Raw genomic sequence first — 21,285 nt, 5'->3', positions numbered from 1 at the left:
AATGAACGTAGCATTTAGACAGCTAGTAAGAGATATCCACGAAAAAGGAAGAACGATTGCATATCCGGTCTTAGAAGAAATAGATAGATTGGAATTAAGAAGTTTGATCTGCCAGCTAATGGATCGGAGTTGCTAGATCTAATAGATGAAGTATACAAAACAAGAGGCATCCACTGGGATCTGGAGAATGTCTAAAAACAACTGGTAAATGCGCATGGCAGGATTTGTTTCGCTTATAGTAAAACGGGGATTGATGCCTACGTTTATACCAAATATGCATAACACGCTAACAACAATTAGAATAGCACAAAACAATTCACACAAATCGAAAATAGCAACAATGGAATTATGAAGATTTATAGAAACAAACAACACAGATATCTTAGCCATACAGGAGCCATACCTGCATAACAACAAGTTAACAATTTTCCCTGTAACAAGTAAAATCATATACGGAGGTGAAGAACCCCAAGCAGCTACAGTAATAATAAACAGGAACATTGAAGCTTTAAAACTTTCACAATATTGTGACAATTGGATAATCTGTAGAGAAATAACGAAAGGAATAGACACCTTTTGGATAACAGCAAGGATATTGAAATATTTATAGGTAAACTTCAACAAATCATTTGGCAGAATCCTGAAAAGTAAATATTGTTTGTTCTAGACTCGAATGCTGAGAGCACTGCTTGGGGATCACTCTATACAGATACAAGAGAATAACTTATGGAAGACTTCACAGCCCAGAATGGATTAGTAATCGTAAACACTGGGAACAAACCAACGTTTGTGGGTTCCCGAGGAGAATCTTATATTGGTATAACACTCTGTACCCCAAACCTAGTTGATAGTATTACGGACTGGCATACATGGGATCGAGAGACAACAAGCGATCACGAAATAATAACATTTAACATGGAATTAAATACACCCAGTAAGAATAAAGAAAGGCTAAACATTCAAAAGATAAATTGGGAAAATTTTAAAAAGAAGCTTACCCTACCACAACTGGACATAGATACAAGCAGTGACGAATTGGTACAAAAAATTGAACAGGCTACTAAATTGACAATTGAGCATCCACCCCTAACACCACGCAGAGAGTAGGATACGGCGATTTTTGGTCACCTAAATTGGAAAGATTAAGAAAAATCGTGCGAGCAAAAAGTTACCAAGCCACAACAATTCCAGAATTGAAACAAAGAAGACTCTTAGCTTATAGAAATGCCAAAGAAGAGTATGAAACAGAAATCATACAAGCAAAGAAAAGAAGCTGGGAATTATTCCTAGCTAAAAACATACAGCTTGATCAGTGGAGATTTCCATACAAATTAATAATGAAGAAAATAAACCCCTAAACACGATGGAAAAAATGATGGACCTTACACAGTAACTAGAAGGAAAACCATTGAAAATTTAACACAGAAGTTTTTCCCGAAGGATAAAATGGAAAATGAAACAGAAGATCACAAACGAATGAGAAGAAAATTCAAAGAGCCGACGCACGCAGGACAGGTAAATAATGAAGACATGGCAACAAATGAAGAAATAGAAAACATCATTAAAAAACTAAAACAGGAAAATCACCAGGATTAGATGAAATCCCAAATGAAGTCTACACGAAAAATAGAGAAGTATGGACCCCGTATCTAACAAGACTTTGCAATATACTACTACAAAGGCAACAGTTTCCGGGCTAATGGAAAATGTCCAAATTAATAATCCTGCTGAAAAACGAAGACAGATGTAAGCCCAATCTGCTTCCCTTGTTAGCCACTGTAGAGTCCACTGCGAGAAACTTGCATACAACGACTTACTGCTTACAGTGTTTGCAGTCTTATCTCGTGGAGGAAGGGACAGTTGCTCGTTATGGCGAATGAAAAAAAAAAAAAAAAAAAAAAACTTAAAAAGAAATGAGCAACCACGAAGCCAAAGGTCGAGAAGCGATGATGATGATGATAATAATAATAATAATAATAATAATAATACAGTTACGCAATAAATGTGGAAGTTTTCCCAGAATGCAATTAATGTATTTATTAATGTTTCAGTTAAATACAACTGAAGAACCACAAACAACACGCAAATGGTATATCGAAAAGTATTGAAGTATAAATAGGAACTTCAATATGATAAATATTATATATGTCAATTCAATGTATTTATATATGTCATAAAGGAACAAAGAAAGCAGAAGTTCTATAGAAGACTGGATCGTAAATATTATTCTTTTTTTTTTTAAAAAAATAAGAAACTTACCTCTTCATTAATTTCATGATTCCTCTCATTTTGATACTGGGCGAACTGCATGACCAAATCACCAAGCTTTCTCGAATGATGCAGGAGATATTTGTGAAAGCCGTATCTTACAGTTAAACAAGCAAACGTGATATTGTTCACAAGAGCCGAACGCAGATCAGTCAATTCACCTGGATCAAGGTTCTTGCACGTGTTGAAGATATGTTTGGTAATCAAAAAATCTATTCAAGAAAAGAAAACAAAATTCCCTTATACTGTTATTGTTATGCTGATAACTAAAGATATAACTAATTAGATTCTTTTCATTTCAGAATACACTGGTGGAATAGAATTTACGAACACCAAGTAGGAAATCAAGGATCTGGTCCAAAGTTGATACACACAGAAAAGATTATGGTATATGATAGTCTAACATAGCGCCCGTATCCCGAGCATATACAATGTATTCAAAAGTACAATACCAATCTTAATACTACATTTAACTACACAAGCAACTATTCGGAAAGGTAGCTAGTGGTACAGATAATGAATATCTGAGGTATGGTAACCCACGAACTCCATACATCTCAGCGCATCTGGAAGATGGTTGCTGCCAGAGCCCAGGATATAGTCTACTGTTATCCTATTATTTTCCACACATGCTGGACCAAGATTAGATTCAGAGACTTAGCAGGCCAAGATAGAAGACGTATACCGAGTAAATAACGATAGGTTGCCCTTGCGGCATGCCTTACCCTGGTAAAGGGTGGTGTGCAGGTAAGGTCAGAGAATAGAATTGTTAACGTCACAAATGTATGACGCACTATTTCTTCGCATGCACAGGATGGATTTTTCCTCTCACTTTCATGTCTATGGACACGCGAAAAGACGTTTCTCCGAAACATACAGGACTCTCATCGCTGAATATCACCACCCTCCATTCGCCTTGCCACTACAAAATGTTCTGACACTACTGAATATGCTCTCGGTAATGAAAAGTCAGGTTAAATTCTGAGAGGCACATGCGAACATTGGTCTCTTTTGGACACTGTTTTATGAATTGCTTATTCTTCATGCATTCACATGGAGCAACAATGACCAGTGTTTCTTCCAGGTATACTTCCGGGGGAAGAATCACTCTTCTGTAGGACACGTCTTTTATCATATAATATCCGGTGCAGCTCCTTACATTTTGATTTTGCTCTCCCGAATAAAATTATCTGGAAGGTAGCCCGACAGTAGCTCTGATTGCACTGGCACTCATCGTTCTTTCAGATAGGGCAGTCCGAACAATCCTTCTTTCCACGTTCTCTGATGTATTGTGGAGGTAAATCTATCGTGATGATTTTCTGCCTGTTATTATATACACAACTGATGGACATGATCCACGCAAGCGGCAATTCAGCTGAACAACTACCTGGTATTTTGCAGCCCACTATACAGCCTCGCTTAAAGGCACTTAATTGTGAATAATAGGTGTTCAGTGGTGTAGTTCGGACATTGTAGACACAGATTCTAACACATTAAATACAATCGCCACTTTGTAACCTTCAAACTACTAAAAGCATGCCTCTACAAACAATGCTACTAACTGTCCTCTACGGTGGCCAGTATGCGGAGACGCTTAAGCAAAAATGAGTAGCATGCCTTCTGCAGACACACACATTCTGTAATGTAAATATTGTTTGAATCCGAAGTCGTATATTAATTGTTCTTATATACGTTTACTCCAACATATTTTAATATTTCATTGATTCAAATAACTGACTTTAGTTAAAAAAGAGGCTCCCTTTCTATCAAAGCTATATTAAATTATTCCTCTACAGATTGATAAATAGTTATGAAAGAACCAAGGGTTGCTAAAACTACTTCCCTGAAAGCAGGTATTAAAAACTAATTTCATTATCGAAATGTTACAATAACACGAAATATAACTTTTTTTCCCCATCAGATTCAGAAGATACACTGCAGCCTGGACCCCTGACGAGAAAGCAGAAGAGTACAAATGTATACAAATGGATTATATTATGCAGGTAAGTTAGTTCATTACAATTGCGCAGCGCTCTTTTCTCCTGTCGAAGGATGAATTAAGCAGTGAAAGACAACGTAATTAAAAAATGTAATCTCTAGTTTCTGAAATAAAATCTGATCATCTTATGTTTCACTAGACTTTGCAAATGTCAACAAGTTAGAGAAGTACAGTACTTAAATAAGTACTTTTGTTCCTTAAAAAGTAATATATTAAGAACTGTAGGTTTTCTAGTACAACTTATATGATACTTAAAATATAAAAGCATCATAACTCGATTTAAAAAAGCACCTTTTAAGTAAATATTTGCTGCTCTGCTTCAGCTTTTGAAGCACTCTACAGAAAGGTGATACTTTAGTACAGGGATGCAAATAAGAAAGAAGAAAAAAACAATACTAGCCCAAGAAAAAAGCTACTAGCCCACATCCCACAACAGAAATCATTTACTTACCCTCGGTACGATATTAAATACTCGCCCGCGCCGATAAGCCACTCGCCCCGGGCGAGTGGGTGAGTGGTTATTTGCATTCCTGCTTTAGTATATAACCGAATTTCAATTTTTTATTCTCCAATGCTTCAAAATTTTCTTATTATTACTAAAAGGATACTAAAAGTGCCATATAGAAAATGTATATTTTCGAGTTACACGTACCTTCCAAGTAAATCTACATTATCTTAATTCAAATATTATGTTCATACAAAATTTCTACTGCACAAAATATGAATTACACAGTATGTCAGAAAAGTAACGGAACTTTTTTCTTTACAGATAACCACTAGCTCCATCTATTGAAGCAACATATCATCGGAAAGCTGGATACTTGCTCAACAAAACGAGACCACAATCATGAGAACCGATTAATTAAGTGTCAAGTTATAGCAAGAAAAGTGAGTGTATGTTGAGTCACTTCGTTACAAAAATACGATGGAACAAAGAGCCAATATTAGATTTTGTTTCAAATCAGGTAAAACTTTTACACAAACATTGGAAATGATGAAGCAAGTGTATGCTAATGAGTGCTTATCTCGTACACGTGTGTTCGAGTGGTATACGCGATTCCAAGACGGTCGCGAGTTCTTGGAAGACGACCCAAATCCAGGTAGACCGAAAAACAAACATCGCGATGAGTTGGTGGAACAAATCCATAAAATGATCGCCCATATGCGAGTTCGACTATGAGATGGATGGCAGAGGAATTAAATACGACGAAAGAAATTATTCACGAAATTTGGACAAAGGATTTAAAGAAACGGAAAGTCTGTGCTCGATTTGTTGCGCACACCTTAACTGACGACCAAAAACTTGCTCGCGTTGAAAATTACAAGGACCTGATTAAAACAACCAGACGGAATAGAACATTCCTAGAATCGATTGTTAACTGGCGATGAGACTTGGTGCTTCTAGTACGACCCGCAACAAAACGCCAAAGTGCTACGTGGAAGTTTCCAGGTTCTACGAAAGCGAAAAATTGCGTTTTTTAAAAGTCACGTGAAAATACAATGTTGATTTGCTTTTACGATTGCAAAGGTGTACTTCGGGAGTTCGTTTTACAGGGTCAAACTGTTAATAGTGAATTATTATCTGGATGTTATGGAGCGTTTGTGGAAGCGAATCGTTCACGTAAGGCTCGAGTATCGAGCGCCAGGCAGTTGGTCTTTATTGCACGACAATGCACCATGTCACGGAACCGTCGCAGTTCGCGACTTTTTAGCTAAAAAACAAATCTGTGGTTCCATATCCTCGTATTTGCTTGATTTATCGCCGCTTGACTATTTTCTATTTCCAAAATTAAAATTGGCCATGAAAGGAACATTTTATGACAATGTTACACACTTCCAGTTTACCGTGACGAATGACATTGAGGCGATTCCGAAAAAGGACATTAAAAACTACGCTAGCATTGGTTGAGCGTGCCCAGCGGTGTATTGATGCGGAAGGGTTGTATAAAAGGAACTACAGTTGAATAAAAGAAACTACAGTTGGTAAAATACCTAATCCGTTTGGTTTAATTTAAAAAGTTCCGTTATTTTTCCGACATACTGTGTATCTTTCGAATTAAAACTTTGTATACTAATATTTAATTTTTAATAGTTTGTGGTGGTAAATACGTTACCTAAAATAGCATCTCCAATAAATTCATAGCGTTGATAACAATCAGTGACCCTGTTGGGAGTATACGACGCATGTGTCAAAGCCTGCAACAAATGGCTTCTGTCCTTGAACTTATATCGAAGTTTTCTTTCCAGTTCTTCAGTGTCTTTTAAATGATAGTTAACTCTAAGAATTGCTTCGTATTGATTCATTGAATCATCACAAAGTAATGCTGAGGGAGGAGGACTGTCAAACAAATTTTCAGTCCCTTCTTTTGGAAGAATTCCAAACCAACCAAGTAACTTAAATGTTTCCTCTTCACCATATGCATTATAATATGCACCAATTAGTGCTTCCACGCAGTCTGCAACTGATTTATCACTTACTGTCTGCTGGCATATATAGCTTTCCATCAAGGTCGAAGCGCCAAATTCTTTTTCATCTAATAACGCTAACCTTTTAAATAATGCCCATGTTCCAGGCCCAATAACTCCACTTTCACGCTCTTCTGGTGGTATGTCAACTTTATGAAGTATACTCAATGGTATATTTGAGTCGACAAGTGCAATCTTAATTTTGCGGGGTACACAGAAACCCGGAGGCATCCATGATTCACGTGGGGAGAAATCAGCTGCTTTCAACATTTTAGGTATATCTTTTTGTTTTGCACAATAATACAAGTTGCGATTTCCCACAATTTTACCTTTGAGAGACGTAAGTTTTCCTTCATCCAACTTGTATTTTAGGAATAAGTAAACCGAAGAACTAAACTTCAGAAATGAATCTCCTAAAGTTTCCAAGCGCTCAAGATCGAATATGTCATTGGCTGTACTCGCTGTGAGTGCTTGAACAATATCACGCAGTTGAAGAGATCCTTCGGGAATATTTACTGCCGCCGTATACAATACTTCACGAGGATCTTCATCAAGTAAATCAAATGAGACATCAGTTTCTGATTGGCTTTTCGGTGGTTTTGTATTAATATATCTATCGAAATTTAGGATGTCAATTAATCGAAGATCATTCATTTCCCTATCTATATCTACTGGTTCTTGTTCTTCTGACTCCAGTAGAGTTGATTTACTAGGAACACCAAAAGCATGTGTACTACTCATTGTAGACGACGCAGAAATTGGTGGAACAGCAGAAGTCCTCGTTTCTCGCTTACTGTACTCCAACGGAAGCCATTTGTTTTCTACGAAAAAAAAAAAAAAAAATAAAATAAAAATAATCAAAAAATATGAATAATTGACATTAAAATGTACTTGAATTGATATTACAATATAATAATCTCGGCTTCTAGTGAAATTAATATTTCAATCTAAAACAAATGTACTCGTATATATTATTTTTGTATACAGAGTAGCTCAAAAATCTATACACTGTTTAATGGTAAATTGTAAATAACTCTGAAATGTATTGGCGTAAACGCCTCGTTTTTAGTAGTGTTATAGTTTAATGTTTAATATTCTGTTATTACACTGCGTCTCGATAATGGTATCAGTTTTTTCTTTCTCTAGGTAGCATGTGTGAAGCAACATGGTTGCGAAGTTGACATTTGAAGAAAGGAAATCGTATGCAGAGATTATCATGTGGTCTGATAAGGCCAGATTCAAACTAAATGACACATAAACCGACACAATCGTGTCTATTGGTCCAGTGTAAATCCGGAAATACACGTGGATAAAGCCGTGAATTTACCAGGAGTAAATGTGTGGTGTGGGTTGTCTTATGGTGGTTTGATTGGGCCGTTTTTCTGTAACAGCACGATAACCGATGAGGATTACTTGTAGATATTAAAGACATCCACTTTGCTTGTAATCAGAAATATCTACGAGGACGATACGTTTTATCTCCAAAAAGGTGCCCCATTCCACTATCGTAATTTTGGTTGGCACGGTGGCTCAGTGGTAGAGCGTTTACCTCTGGTGAGTGGGGTCCTTCGTTCAATACCTGGCCAAGTTAGTTTGTGCTGGACAACATCGTGTTCATAAGTTTTTTCGGGTGCTTCGTTTCCTCCTACACATTCTCATTCCACCAATTCTTCCATCATCATTCACTTGCCTTAATCATCCGTCTCCCTTAGCCTAACGAGAATAATCGCGAGAGATCTAACTGGAAGATTTCGTTTCATCTTGTCAGCCAGTTTTTCAATGAAAATTTACCCGAACGATAGACAGGTCGAAGAGGGTTTGTCGAATATCCCCCACCCACGTCTTCTCCTCTAGATTTTTACTTCTGAGGAACTGTCAAGAACGTTGTTTATGACCAAAAGCCTCGTACATTGCATAACTTACGAGCAATCATCGAACATTCCTATGCAGATGTCCAAATTGGCACGTTGCAGTCTGTAATTCGTGCAGTTGTTTGGCGGCATTGCCGGATGCTAACGGCCAACACAGAACACATAAACTAATATCAGTTCTTCATCACGCATTGCAATGTAATAACAGAACATTATACTATAACACTACCAAAAATGAGACGTGTCCGTCAATCCATTTGAGTTATTCACTATTAAACACTGTATATATTTTTTTGAGCCACTCTGTCACAAATTTAGGTTAGATAACTAATTGTGTGCAAAAGATTCTGAGATAAAACTGACATAATTTGAAACCAAAGTAGTTGACAAAAAAGCATACATATCGTTATTGAACACTGAACCAGTGTTAATGAATGATTTTGGGCTCATTTTACCAAACATTTTAGGTGACTGGTAATAAGATATATTGAATACTTAAAACTGTACAGTCAGTCCAAGATTAACCGATTATATTTAGCTGACCGATTATTTGTGAGCAGTGAATTCCTGTGAAATCAAAAACTGAAAGTTTCTAGGTAACAGGCATTTCTGTCTAAAGAAAATTTCCCAACCTAGAAAAAATTGGTGTGTTCAGTAACTAATCTATGGTTCCAGAGTGATTTAATTATGGATATCTGTATAACTATGACTTACTCTGTATCATGTAGAAAACATTTTATCAACAAAGACAATTAATTACAAGTTTAACTGAATGTGCAGATGGTTAATAAAATAATGTAAATACGTACAGCTTCCAACACGTACGATATGATAGCACACTTAGGATGTGTGTAACACCTGGTGTTGCGTAGGTGATCGTCTATGGCACGTCATGCGGGGTATAAAAGAAACCTTTATTGAAGCGGGTAGACGGTGGTGTTGCAAAATGGGAAAGAACTGAATTTCTAATAGGTCAAGTTTTGGATCCGCGATTAATTGGTATAAGTGTATCTAAGATTTTGGTGTGTCCGAGAAATAATGCTTAAGGTAATAACAGCCTACAGAACTCGTAACAAAACATCAGCCCAGATTAATAGTAGACAGAAGAAAATTCTGACTAACAAGGATCGTCGAACATTGAAGAGAACTGTCACCAAGAAACATAGAATGAGTGTACCGACGATCACAGTCCGACGCAAGTTGCGTAACCTGAATATGAGTAGTGGGATTTCTATTTTACAAACAGCTGGTCCCTGCCAACGACGATTTAGTGCAAAGAAAATGGTACTGAGAACATGTGAAACGGACCGCCAATAATTGGAAATCGGTAATATAGCTCGATGGGTCCTCTTTCATCTTATTTCCAACACTAGGGTGTGTTTCGTATGATGGAAACCCAAACAAACTCTTGCTCCGAACTGTCTCCTCGCTATTGTGAACCATTATTGCAAACCTATTGTGTGTTATTCTTGTGATTCTCTGGAACACGATTTTTTGGTATTTCGTAGGTCCTATTGCTACGTGCACAGAACGCATCGCTGCCAATAACTATGTGGCGATTTTAGATGTTTCCAGTTCATAGTGAAGTTTTTAAAGCTGACAAAGTACCAATTCCCACTGCGAAGCGTAGTTTCATGAACATCGGAATGAACTACAATACATTTTTCTTGCTCGCCAAATCCCCGGACATCAACGACGGCAAGTGTTGTTAGTTGACTATAATGTATAAAAATAAACAAAACTGAAGAAAAGAAATAGCAATGTATTGTTAACCACTGAGTAAGAACTGTGATTACTATATGTGGCGCCAACTTTATTTAAAAATATTGCATAAACAGCGCGTAATTTCTGTTTCTGCACTTTACGCGCCCGCATAAACTTGATATTTTATTAAATTGTTGGGAAAACATTTGGAAAATGTCCAAACGGTTTTCGTATACGCCGAGTTCTAAGCTAAAAGTTACTAAATATGTTAAAGAATATGATAATACAGCTGTCGAGAAATACTTTGGACCTCTTCCCCCTGAGAATGTCATCAAATTGTGAGGTAATGGAAGAAAAACTTTACATCCCAAAAATGAAGACAGGAAATTATTATTATTGATCTAAAATTTGGCCCCTAAACTTGGATGCGCATTGTACACGGCAATATAAGGTAATTATTATTAGTAGTACAAATTTTTATGACAATAACTTAAAACCGGAGAAACGAAATGGAAAGCCCATATTTCTTTCCATACTAGTACATGGTGTCCACAGAAAATTCCATCTCAATTTCCCTGACTTTCCCTGATTTTCCCTGACTGCATTTCCAATTTTTCCCTGACTTTTTCTTGCCTCCACCATCCCCATAGCCAGCCAACTCTCACCTTATTTACTGTCGTATTATTACATTTTATTACACATTATGCACACAAGATTACAAAGATACAGAAAGATTTTTTAACGTACATTTACAAGTTTACAAAATGTATTATATTAGCACATGTTGACATAAAACTGAAAAATATCATGGTTTAAAATAAAAAATAATAATGATAATAATAATAATAAAGCGTCTTCTGTACAATATGGAGAATGTGTTCACATGAAAATTTCTCACTTATGATTGAACAACTATCCATAAAAGTGGGAAATAAAAGAGTTTATATTTTTAATAAGTGTTCCATATTACAAACTGCCTTTCTTCTTTTCCAGATCATCGATTCTTGCTTGAAGAGCACTTTCTTCTGATTTCAAGTTATTCTGCAACTTTTGTCTTTTGTCATTTAAATCTTTTAGCTCTTGATTAATCCTTCTCTTTTCTACAACTTTCTTTTCTTCTTCGCACTGTACACTTTTCTGTTTGTCCAGATAATCTTGGTACCTTCGTCTGGAACATTTTACAGACTGTAGTAAGCTCCTGGTGATGGATATATTACCTACACCCCCAGCACTGCTGATAGCATCATGCGCAAGTCTTTGAGACACCAGAGTGTTCTACAAGATTTTCTACAAGTAGTGATTTGTTGATGGAGAAACCACTTTCAACCGGTGAATTGCCATGTGACATTATCAAGCAAATTTTCACTACATTCAAAAGGCTAGCAAACTTGACATCATCCTTTAGCATCTTGTAGTAAAACTCATCTAATCCTACAGAATCGTCGTGTCTTGCAGTAAACTCGCAAAAGTATGATTTCAAGGAACCTTGTGCTTCAACACACAATACACTGAACTGTTTCTTTGCCTGTTCAGCCACATCTGACGAAATCCTGTTTGCACTGTGAAGGTCTTCAAGAACAATCTGCGCTCTCTTTCTTGCTAGAGATGGCTGCTCCAAAATAATACTTGGGGCAAAACAAGTGACACCACGCACAAACCTGTACTTCAGCGGGCTTCTTTCACGCAACTTCTGAACTAAACCTATGATTAATTTGCGAAACTCAAGTTTGAATTCTGCTTTTTCCTTGTCTGTACATACGGTTTCTCTTAATACTTTCCTCGTAGCAAAACCAATGTCAATCATTGCTGAAGGAAGAAGGTTCTCATTTGAAAGTTCCAAAGACATCAGTTTTTGAGCAGAGTCAGCTTGCTGCAATATTTCTGGTTTCACACATCGAGCCAATAAACTATGCATTAAGTCCAAAAGTGCTGTGTGCAAGAAAGGCATTAGTGGCTTTGGAGACTGAAATCTTCGAAGAAAAGTTTCACATTCTGCTGAAACAACTCTATAACCAGCCAACTTACTCTTCAACAGAGGGTCTTTCATCTGTTCCTTTAAAGAAGATTGTTGCCGACAACTAGGTAGTGTAGAATCTTGTATGAATTTCTTCACATTGTGATAAATTTTCACAGCCCTTTCCAAGCAATCCACATTCTCAAGCCATCTGATAGAACAGAACTTTTTTTGGGAAATCGGTGGATCCTGTAATGGTAGTATATTCCGCCCGGCGAGCTGGGCTGTTATTAAAAAGGTAATACATATCCCTAAGAGTCTCGTCTAAATGCCACTGTGATGCCTTTAGCCCATTTTTCATGCTACCATGCAAAACATGTAGTCCACAAACACCAGTGTCTATCAAACTTTTTCCATCGGGATTTCGTTGGCACATTTCACTCTTTAGTTTTTCCCTGAAGAGGAGATTTACGTTTGGTCCATCCATGGAAACCTGCAGTAAATTGTCTAATGAAAGACCTATTCCCTCTCTGAATCTCTCCAAAAGATCATCGGCTCTTGCCCGTCCCAAAAATACACTATTTAGATATGATGTAGAAACGTTTTGGTGATTTACATCCCAGAATCTTACGACTAGGTCCATCTGGCCTCTCTGAACTACTTTATTCAGAGATTCGTCGAAATATATGACATAATCTGAAGCCTGTTTAACTCTATCCATAACACAATCTTTAAAATATGGAGCCAAGCCATGATTTACTAGATAAGAGGCTTTTGTCTTCCCAAGGGTAAATTTGGAAGCAATAGAGCTGTCAGGAAACATCAACTGGAAAGTTTGGCTAATGTTCTGGCAAGCATTCAAGGATATTTTCTTTGCAACCAACTCCAAAGTCCATATTATTTCTGCCTTCATAACTTCTTCGGTCTGTATGTATGAATGTAAACCACGCTCTTTATTTTTGCTATTGATTTCACCACTTCCTTCACTTGATTCTGGCTGATCATCTTTATGCTTACACACAGTTTGATCAGATTCCTGGCTACAGTCACTTGTACCTGATGACTGACCTGTTGAACTGGAAGGCACAAACATACTGACAGCAGGTTGCATGAGTTTAGCTTTCAAGTTCTTAAGATGTTGAGGTCCTTTAGCATGAGAGGACACTGCTCTTCGTCCCATGTTACTAAGCTTGAATGATCTTGAACATACTTTGCAAAACGCACATCCACTATTTCCATGTACACGTACAATCCAACATGAAAATTCCGGGTACAACTTTTCATCAAGCCATTGATCATTAAAAGAAGTTGACTTATTAGCCATTATGATGACTCTTAAGGTCAGATTATTGAGTTGACATCCCACTTAAACCTGCAAAAAGAGAAAGTGATATTAATTTCTGAAGCAATGCAAAGAAAGGCATCTAAAATATTTTTGGAAGTGAAATTAGAAATTACGTACAATGATATACTTACCAGACAAAAGGTACTGATAGTAAACTGTTACCACAATTTGATTACCATCACTAATATATGTACGAGCTTTCAAGAACTAACTCACTGTTCACATCATCGTCCGTGCTGCCCTCACCCATCCTATTCTCCCATCTAAGCCTGATGATGAGAACAGTGAGTTAGTTCTCGAAAGCTCGTACATATATTAGTGATGGTAATCAAACTGGGGTAACAGTTTACTATCAGCACCTGTTATCTCGTAAGTATATCAATGTTAGTAACTACAAAGCGGTCCAACTTTTGCGGTTTAGAAATTATGTAGATAGGTAGATACAATAGAATATTATGCTCTGAAGCACAGAAAAAAATATAAATGTATTGTAAGAAAAGGTCACCCTTCACCTCCAAGGGCAACCGGAAACAAGATTTAGATTAATACAAAATAAGAGTATCTTTTTACTTTTTAAACTTAGTAGACCTGCTGTATCCTTAAAAAAATAATAATAAAATAAATATGGACTGATCACTTAGCCACTGATCGCAAAATCGAGTTTTTCTTGGCATTGTAAACTAATGATCTATACAAGAAAAATTTAAATACAATTAAATTAGCAAATATGTATAGCTCATAAAGGCATATGCATATTCTAGTCCCTCAGAAAAAATCCTAAGACACAATTAGCATATTGCTAATATGTAGCAATTTAAATCATCATTGGGACTGCACTTGAAAAATAAAGGAAATAAAGGACATATATATTTGTCCTATAATAATTGTCACAAATTTCCAAAATATAGGAAAACAGGACAAGTGGGAGCCCTGTTTATATAAAAAACACTGTGTTCAAAGGAATAGTTAACTGATAAGGACTTTGGACTGACAGCTAGGCCAAGTTTGTTTACGGGAAGCAAGCGCTCACGGAATAAGCAAGCCCATTATGCCTGCATCATTGACTCACAATCACATGTTCACGGATGTAGTTTATGGTGCAAGTCTTTTGAATCATCCTGTTGCTTTTCATCATTGGGTACAGGCCATGCGAAACAATCTATTAAGTATCTAGACAAGCCCTCAGTTTTGGTATGTTTCATTACTGGGCTCAGGTCGTGCGAAACATTTCAACTGATATTAACAACTGAATTTTTTTCGCTTAGCCTACCAAAGAGCCTGAAATATTGACTTGGTATTCTTATAGTACAGGTGTTAGAAAAAGATGAAAATAAAGTATGTATGAAACCAAGAAGAGATTCAAAATACTCTACTGTCAAGTAAAAAGCAAACAAACAAAACAAAACAAACAAAAAAAAAAAAAAAAACGGAAGAAAAAAATGAGCCGCTAGGAAGGCGGGAAAGTACCTTCTGATAAGCATCAGAAGGTGAATACAAAAATACTTGTACATTTCCATCAACATATGGTGTTTGTCCCTCCAGGAATCAACTGCAAAACATACAAGAAATCTTTCTAATTGTAATGTTTGTAATTGATCGTACAATTTCTTGTGCATTTTCCCTGACTTTCCCTGACTTGGCAAGCTTTTCTTGTGATTTCCCTGACTTTCCCTGACTAAAATCCATTTCCCTGACTATCCCTGATTTTCCCTGACTTTCCAGAATGTGGACACCATGTAGTATGTCTGAGGAGACATGTCAATCGCAACATATTTAAAGCTGAATTGAACTGAGAAACAAGGCTTCTAATAACCTAAAGTAAGGACTTTGACTCATTACTTCGAAAGGTTACTTTCTTGCTGTACATACAGCAAGATCTTATCACATAACAGATACAAATTGGCTGTCTATGAAATAAGAATATGCATTTTGTAAACAATCACAAACAAGATGGGAAGGGTTTTTACGTTCTTTGATACAGTGTACATAAAAATAACTGGAACCATAGAAAAAAAGCTGTTCAGCATCTAGTTGGACATTATATTGGGAGGAAATGTCAACATGATCTTCCAGCGGAAAGGAATTTGTTGAATCTCTGAGATATTCCCTTGGATCCATCACTGGAAAGCTATGATTTGCTTTAGAAAAAAGACAGAAATCAACAACTAAGGCCATGAAATACCATTCGAAGTCACTTCGACGACACACTGCATGGTATAACAACCAACTTTTGTAGTAGGTGCTATTAAAGTGTAGCTCCAGTATTAAATTTGCGGACAATAAACGCTATCAGCGGTTGATGCCAGTGGATATTAGAATTTACTTTAGGATGATATAGTGAAAGTCTATGGTTCTGAATGCATGGACCGAAGCAGCATCACCAGATTATGGAAACTGTTTAAAGTAGCCAGGGTAAATTTTGGTGATTAGCTTTTAAAATGTCTAAAAAATAACCCATTGAAAATTGAGTCTTTTTTTTCTCCCTACGGATTCACGTACTCTGTGCCTTGGAATCCCTCTTGGATACGGATGCAAAATTTGGAAAATAAACTCTTTTACGGAAGCATCCATAACTTCGTTGTGCGAAAAGTGGATAGACCTATAGTTCATACTTTTCGGAATACTGACAGCTTATATTACCCCTTAATCTTTTTTAACAGCTGTGTCTCCCTAACGATGGGTGTATCCACCCATTTTTATTGATTTTTAGTTTGTTCTAACTACTGTAAGGAATTAACCTACAAATTCATACATATAATTTTGAGTTACTCTTATACATAATTAATCATAAATTATTTGCCAAAAAATAATTAGCAGATTGTCACACAACATTAAAGATAAAACTATAGTCTCTTAGTAATTGCTTCATTAGATAGGAAGTGGCAGGAAAGGAAAACAAACAGAAAACTAGCAATGAAGCGTACTGTGAGTTCCGTTCTGCAATAGTTAGGTTGATTTCAATATAATGTCCAACTAGATACTTAACAGCTACTTTTCTGTTGTTTATTTTTCTTTTCTTTCTGTTTCTTCTCTCCTCATCTGAAGATACACGTAGCGAAATATTTTCTGGTAATTTATTTTCCGTATCCTGTTCAGGATTATTTTGTTACAACTATATGCACCTTATTTATAGTGAGTAAATTTAATGTATCACATAAAATTTTGATAGGTATTATCTCAGTTTTTGATAATAATTCATTTAAGCATAAATTTTAGAAAAAGAGGCAGTGCTCTTAGAGCTAATTGTTTCATAAATAGTTGAAGTGTTCATATTACCACCGCCTCAATAACACTACCAATAATCTTCAAAGAACAGCAAAAATCTAATTTAACCTATTGTATGGGAATACATACTCAAGCTGTGCTTTCATCGTTGATTTTAATTTAAAAGAGCCCAACATAGGACCTTCAATCACGGTGTTTGAATAAAAACGACTTACTCTAAAATTCTCTAATTCATGCCTCAAACACATTTCAACATAATTAATATTCGCGCATACCTTTGGAAAGATCAGAAATATCTGAGTCTTGTGCTATTCTGACTCGCAGTTCCTCCGCTAAAAGTAACTGGTGAATTCTATGTAGCACAGAGGGAATCGCTGTGGCTTTCAGCCATAGTGTACTGGACACAGTTCTCAGTACACACAATTCTGGAATTAAATGTTCAACGTAGTCAACCTCTGGATCGTCTCCTCGCTTTCTCCTTGAAGTACGTGTTGAGCCTCTGAAACAGAAAAGCAGAATGGGCCTACATTCTTACAAAGTCACACATAAATGTTGGAAAATATAGAGAAGAGATAATCGAAAAGTAGTTTTATTATACAGAGTGGCCCAAAAGTAGGTATACGGTCCTGTACTGATTGGCTCATGGCATTTTATATCACTTACTTATTGTTATCCATACAGGTATTGACCAAGTTTCTTCATTATTTGTTCTTAATATCTTTTCACTTATATCTTAAGCTCGGAACAGACCGAAGCAAATAAATTCATTATCTTAATCAATTAAAATGTCATACTTAATCGATGCAGGTCTGTATACCTACTTTTGGGCCATTCTATATATATATATATATATATATATATATATTTGGTCTAGGAATTAATTCGTGCGGTTGGTACGCACACATTGAAGCTGTAGTACAAACACAAAATACATAAATACCTTAAGAAAAATATTGTCCATCGCTAGCCACCACTTTCGCCCATCTGTCAGGCAATGTACGGATTCCGTGGCGAAAGAAGTCCTCATCCTTGGAAGCGATCCAGTCAGAGACCCATGTTTCGATATCTTCTGAAGAAGTAAACCGCTGTCCAATCAAATCGTTGTTCATGCAATCGAACAAGTAGTAGTCCGAAGGAGCAACGTCTGGTGAATACGGCGGGTGGGGTAAAACTTCCCATCCGACATTTTCTAAATAGGTTTTGACCGGTTTTGTGACATGTGGGCGAGCGTTATCATGTTGAACAATAAGTTTATCATGTCTGTTCTCCCATTCTGGTCGTGTTCTGGCCAGAGCTTGCTTCAAACGCATTAATTGTCGTCGATAACGTTCTCCATTCATAGTTTCACCCGGTTGCAGCAGCTCATAGTACACCACACCTTTCATATCCCACCATATGCACAGCATAACCTTTGCACAGTGAATATCTCGTTTTGGTTGTGATGGACCTGGTTCACCTGGTTTCACCCAGGCCTTTTTTCGTTTAGGGTTCTCGTAATGGATCCACTTCTCATCACCCGTAATAATTCGATGCAGAAACCCCTTTCTGCTCTGTCGTTGAAGCAGCAATTCGCAAATGGTTTTTCGTCTTTCAACGTCTCTGTCTTTCAATTCATGTGGAACCCAATGTGACATCTTTTGAATCATTCCCATGGCTTTCAAGCGTTTGGAGACTGTTGTTTGATCAACGCCTAATGCTGCTGCAAGTTGTTCCTGCGTTTGACACGAATCCTGCTCGAGCAATGCTGTCAATTCTTCGTCTTGAAATTTTTTTTGGCTGTCCAGCTCGCTCTTGGTCTGCCAAGCCGAAATCACCACTTCTAAACCGTGCAAACCACTTCTGACACGTTCGCTCAGCTAGAGCATGGTCACCATACACTTCCACCAAAATACGATGACTTTCAGTCGCACTTTTCTGCATGTTAAAGTAATGCAGCAGGACACCCCGCAAAAACACTTTATCAGGCACAAATTGCGCCATGTTCACTTAACTACAAACTGGTGTTGTTGACGCTTTAATCCACTGCCCTATACTACGAACGATACGCGATGACAGGGGTTTGCAACACATGTGTGGATACACGGAACTGTGGGACGCTCCGTTCGTTGCGCCATCTCTTGTCCACCAGCACGAATTAATTCCTAGACCAAATATATATATATATATATATATATATATATATATATATATATATATATATGAAATTTCATTGTTGCTTGTGGGCGCTATCAACTGATTTTTTTTCCTTATTAGACATTCGCATTTACATCTAGTGATCAATCATTATAATTGTACTATCAAAGTAAGTGTCACAATCTGTTCAGTAGTTTTGGCGTGGTAAGGTGACATATATATATAGTAACGCTCATTTTAATTTATATTATGTATATATATATATATATATATATATATATATATATATATCACACATAAAGAATGGAGCATTTTCTGTGTCATGTGTAAGTCAACATCTAGTGCTCAAATACGTGCTTACAATAATATAATAATCTTTGCTATAATAATAATAATATCATTACTAAGTCCACATGGCTTATTAGTGCATCTAGCTCTGACGGTCTGCTAGTTCTAGAGTTGTTGCAGATGTAAAAAGGCGAGTGTCCACTAAGAAGTTCACTCCTCGATTTCGTTTTTTGCTTCTTTTGAGAAACTAGATTTTGTGGCAACCGTTCTTAGTGGACTAAGATATGGATATATTTCTCAAGAATTGTAGCATAAATTTTCTCTCAGAGAGACTCAACATAATGATGATTCCAAATAAAATCTTCGAAAATCTCACACACTTTAACCGACTATCTCTGGACTCCTTATATCATACAAAATGAGTTACTCCTTACAGTTATCTGTAGTACAGAACTTAAAGCTAAATGAAATTAATTTTTTACCCCCTCCCCACTAGAAATACCTATTCTTAAACTACATAATAATCGAAAATATGGTATTTTCTGTACCTTAAACAAGAAAAGCATTAGAGCTTTTCTCCTTCTTTTGTAAGACAACTACTGAATCATGGTTCTCATGATGAAAATTTCAGAACTTATTCAGCCCTTAATTTCAGTCAAAGGGAAGATATACAGTCAATTTTATCTTTGTTAAGTGAAACTTGCTTAAAACAACGGAACTGTTCGAGCTCCGTAACAAATCCTGCAGATGTGATATTTCATTTCAAGTGGATGCTTACAAATGCTAAAAATGGTTATTATCATGATACAAATATGACTATTAGGGGGGAAGGGAAAATTATTGTGATTTGAACTTCTATCCTAAAGCAGTAATTGTAGAAGAAAGAAGGGGATTATGAACTTCTAAGATCAATAAGCAACCTTTGGACCAGCTGAAACGGGTTGAACCAAGGTGAAAAGATTGGATTCGATGCAAAAGGAACGCATGTGTTGATGAGTTTGTAAATAAGCGGATTAGTTCATGACACAATTCTTGTTACTAATACGTTTTTACTATAACTGTTATGCAATATAGAGAACAAGCAACTTTATACGTAGTTATCTAGGAAATCTCTCAAGATACGAGGGTGGGCTGATAAGTTCTCGGCCCGACCCAGAAGGACTTGAGCTGCAGGCATGAAAGTGTGAAGCTATTCAACATAGTCCCCTCGAAGGTCAACACACTTGGCACTTCGATGTTGCAACTTCCCCCCCTCCCCCCCCAAAAAAAAAACATTTCTCAAGGTCTGCAAAAAACTGTTCCGCAGCTGTTATCACCTCTTCATCACTGTGAAATTTCTGTCCTTTCAGTGCTGTTTTGAGTATTGGAAACAGATAATAATCAAAAGGGACAAGATCTAGTGAGTAAGATGGGTGGTCAATGCACTGAAACCCTAGGTCCATCAGAAAATCCATTGTTCTGCCAGCCTTGTGGACGGGAGCATTGTCCTGCGAGAACAAGACACCTCGTGTCAACTTTCCCTGGCGCTTTTCTTTAATAGCGTCCTTTACCTTAGCCAGCAGACTGCAGTAATATTCTGCAGTTATGGTTTGGCCCTTTGGAAGGTAGTCTGAGAGGAAAACACCATCCTTATTCCAGAATATTGAGGAAAGCACTTTCCCTGCGGACTTTTGTGCTTTTAATTTTTTGGGCCTTGGAGATCCTGAGTGGCGCCACTTGCATTACTGCTGTTTGGTTTCCGGATCAAAATAATGCAACCACGTTTCATCCTTGGTAACAAGCCGATTCAAAAAATCGTCCTTGGAGTTCGCAAAATGCCGTAAAATCACCTGCGATGATCTAACACGTTCGCGTTTCTGATGTGCGTTCAAACATTTCGGAATCCATTTCGCAGAAAGCTTGCGCATGTCCAACTGATCATGGATTATTGACCCAACACGTTCTTTGGATATGTGCACTTTGCCAGCGAAATCCGTCTGTTGCTCAAAATCAGGTCATGAATCGGGTCTACTTTTTCCGGAGTTGACACTGA

The 21,285-nt window shown here is 37.0% G+C and overlaps 1 protein-coding gene across 2 annotated transcripts in view; it reads right to left on the bottom strand.

Annotated features, from left to right (window-relative positions):
- The window catches only part of LOC145686106 (endoribonuclease Dicer-like), a 274,935-nt gene that overhangs the window by 15,405 nt on the left and 238,245 nt on the right, over positions 1 to 21,285 (bottom strand). For both annotated transcript variants that reach the window (XM_081759056.1, XM_081759057.1), the window contains exons 19-21: positions 17,108 to 17,331; positions 6,382 to 7,554; positions 2,260 to 2,480 (exon numbers count right to left, since the gene is read on the bottom strand). In XM_081759056.1, the coding sequence (XP_081615182.1) occupies positions 2,260 to 2,480; positions 6,382 to 7,554; positions 17,108 to 17,331 (1,618 nt within the window). The remainder of the gene's footprint in view (positions 1 to 2,259; positions 2,481 to 6,381; positions 7,555 to 17,107; positions 17,332 to 21,285) is intronic.

This window comes from Thermobia domestica, chromosome 5 (genome assembly GCF_964235325.1).
Source record: "Thermobia domestica chromosome 5, izTheDome1.hap1.1, whole genome shotgun sequence".
Taxonomy (NCBI): Eukaryota; Metazoa; Arthropoda; class Insecta; order Zygentoma; family Lepismatidae; genus Thermobia; species Thermobia domestica.
The sequence above is the reverse complement of the archived record's forward strand: the minus strand, read 5'-3'. Positions and strand labels throughout refer to the sequence as shown.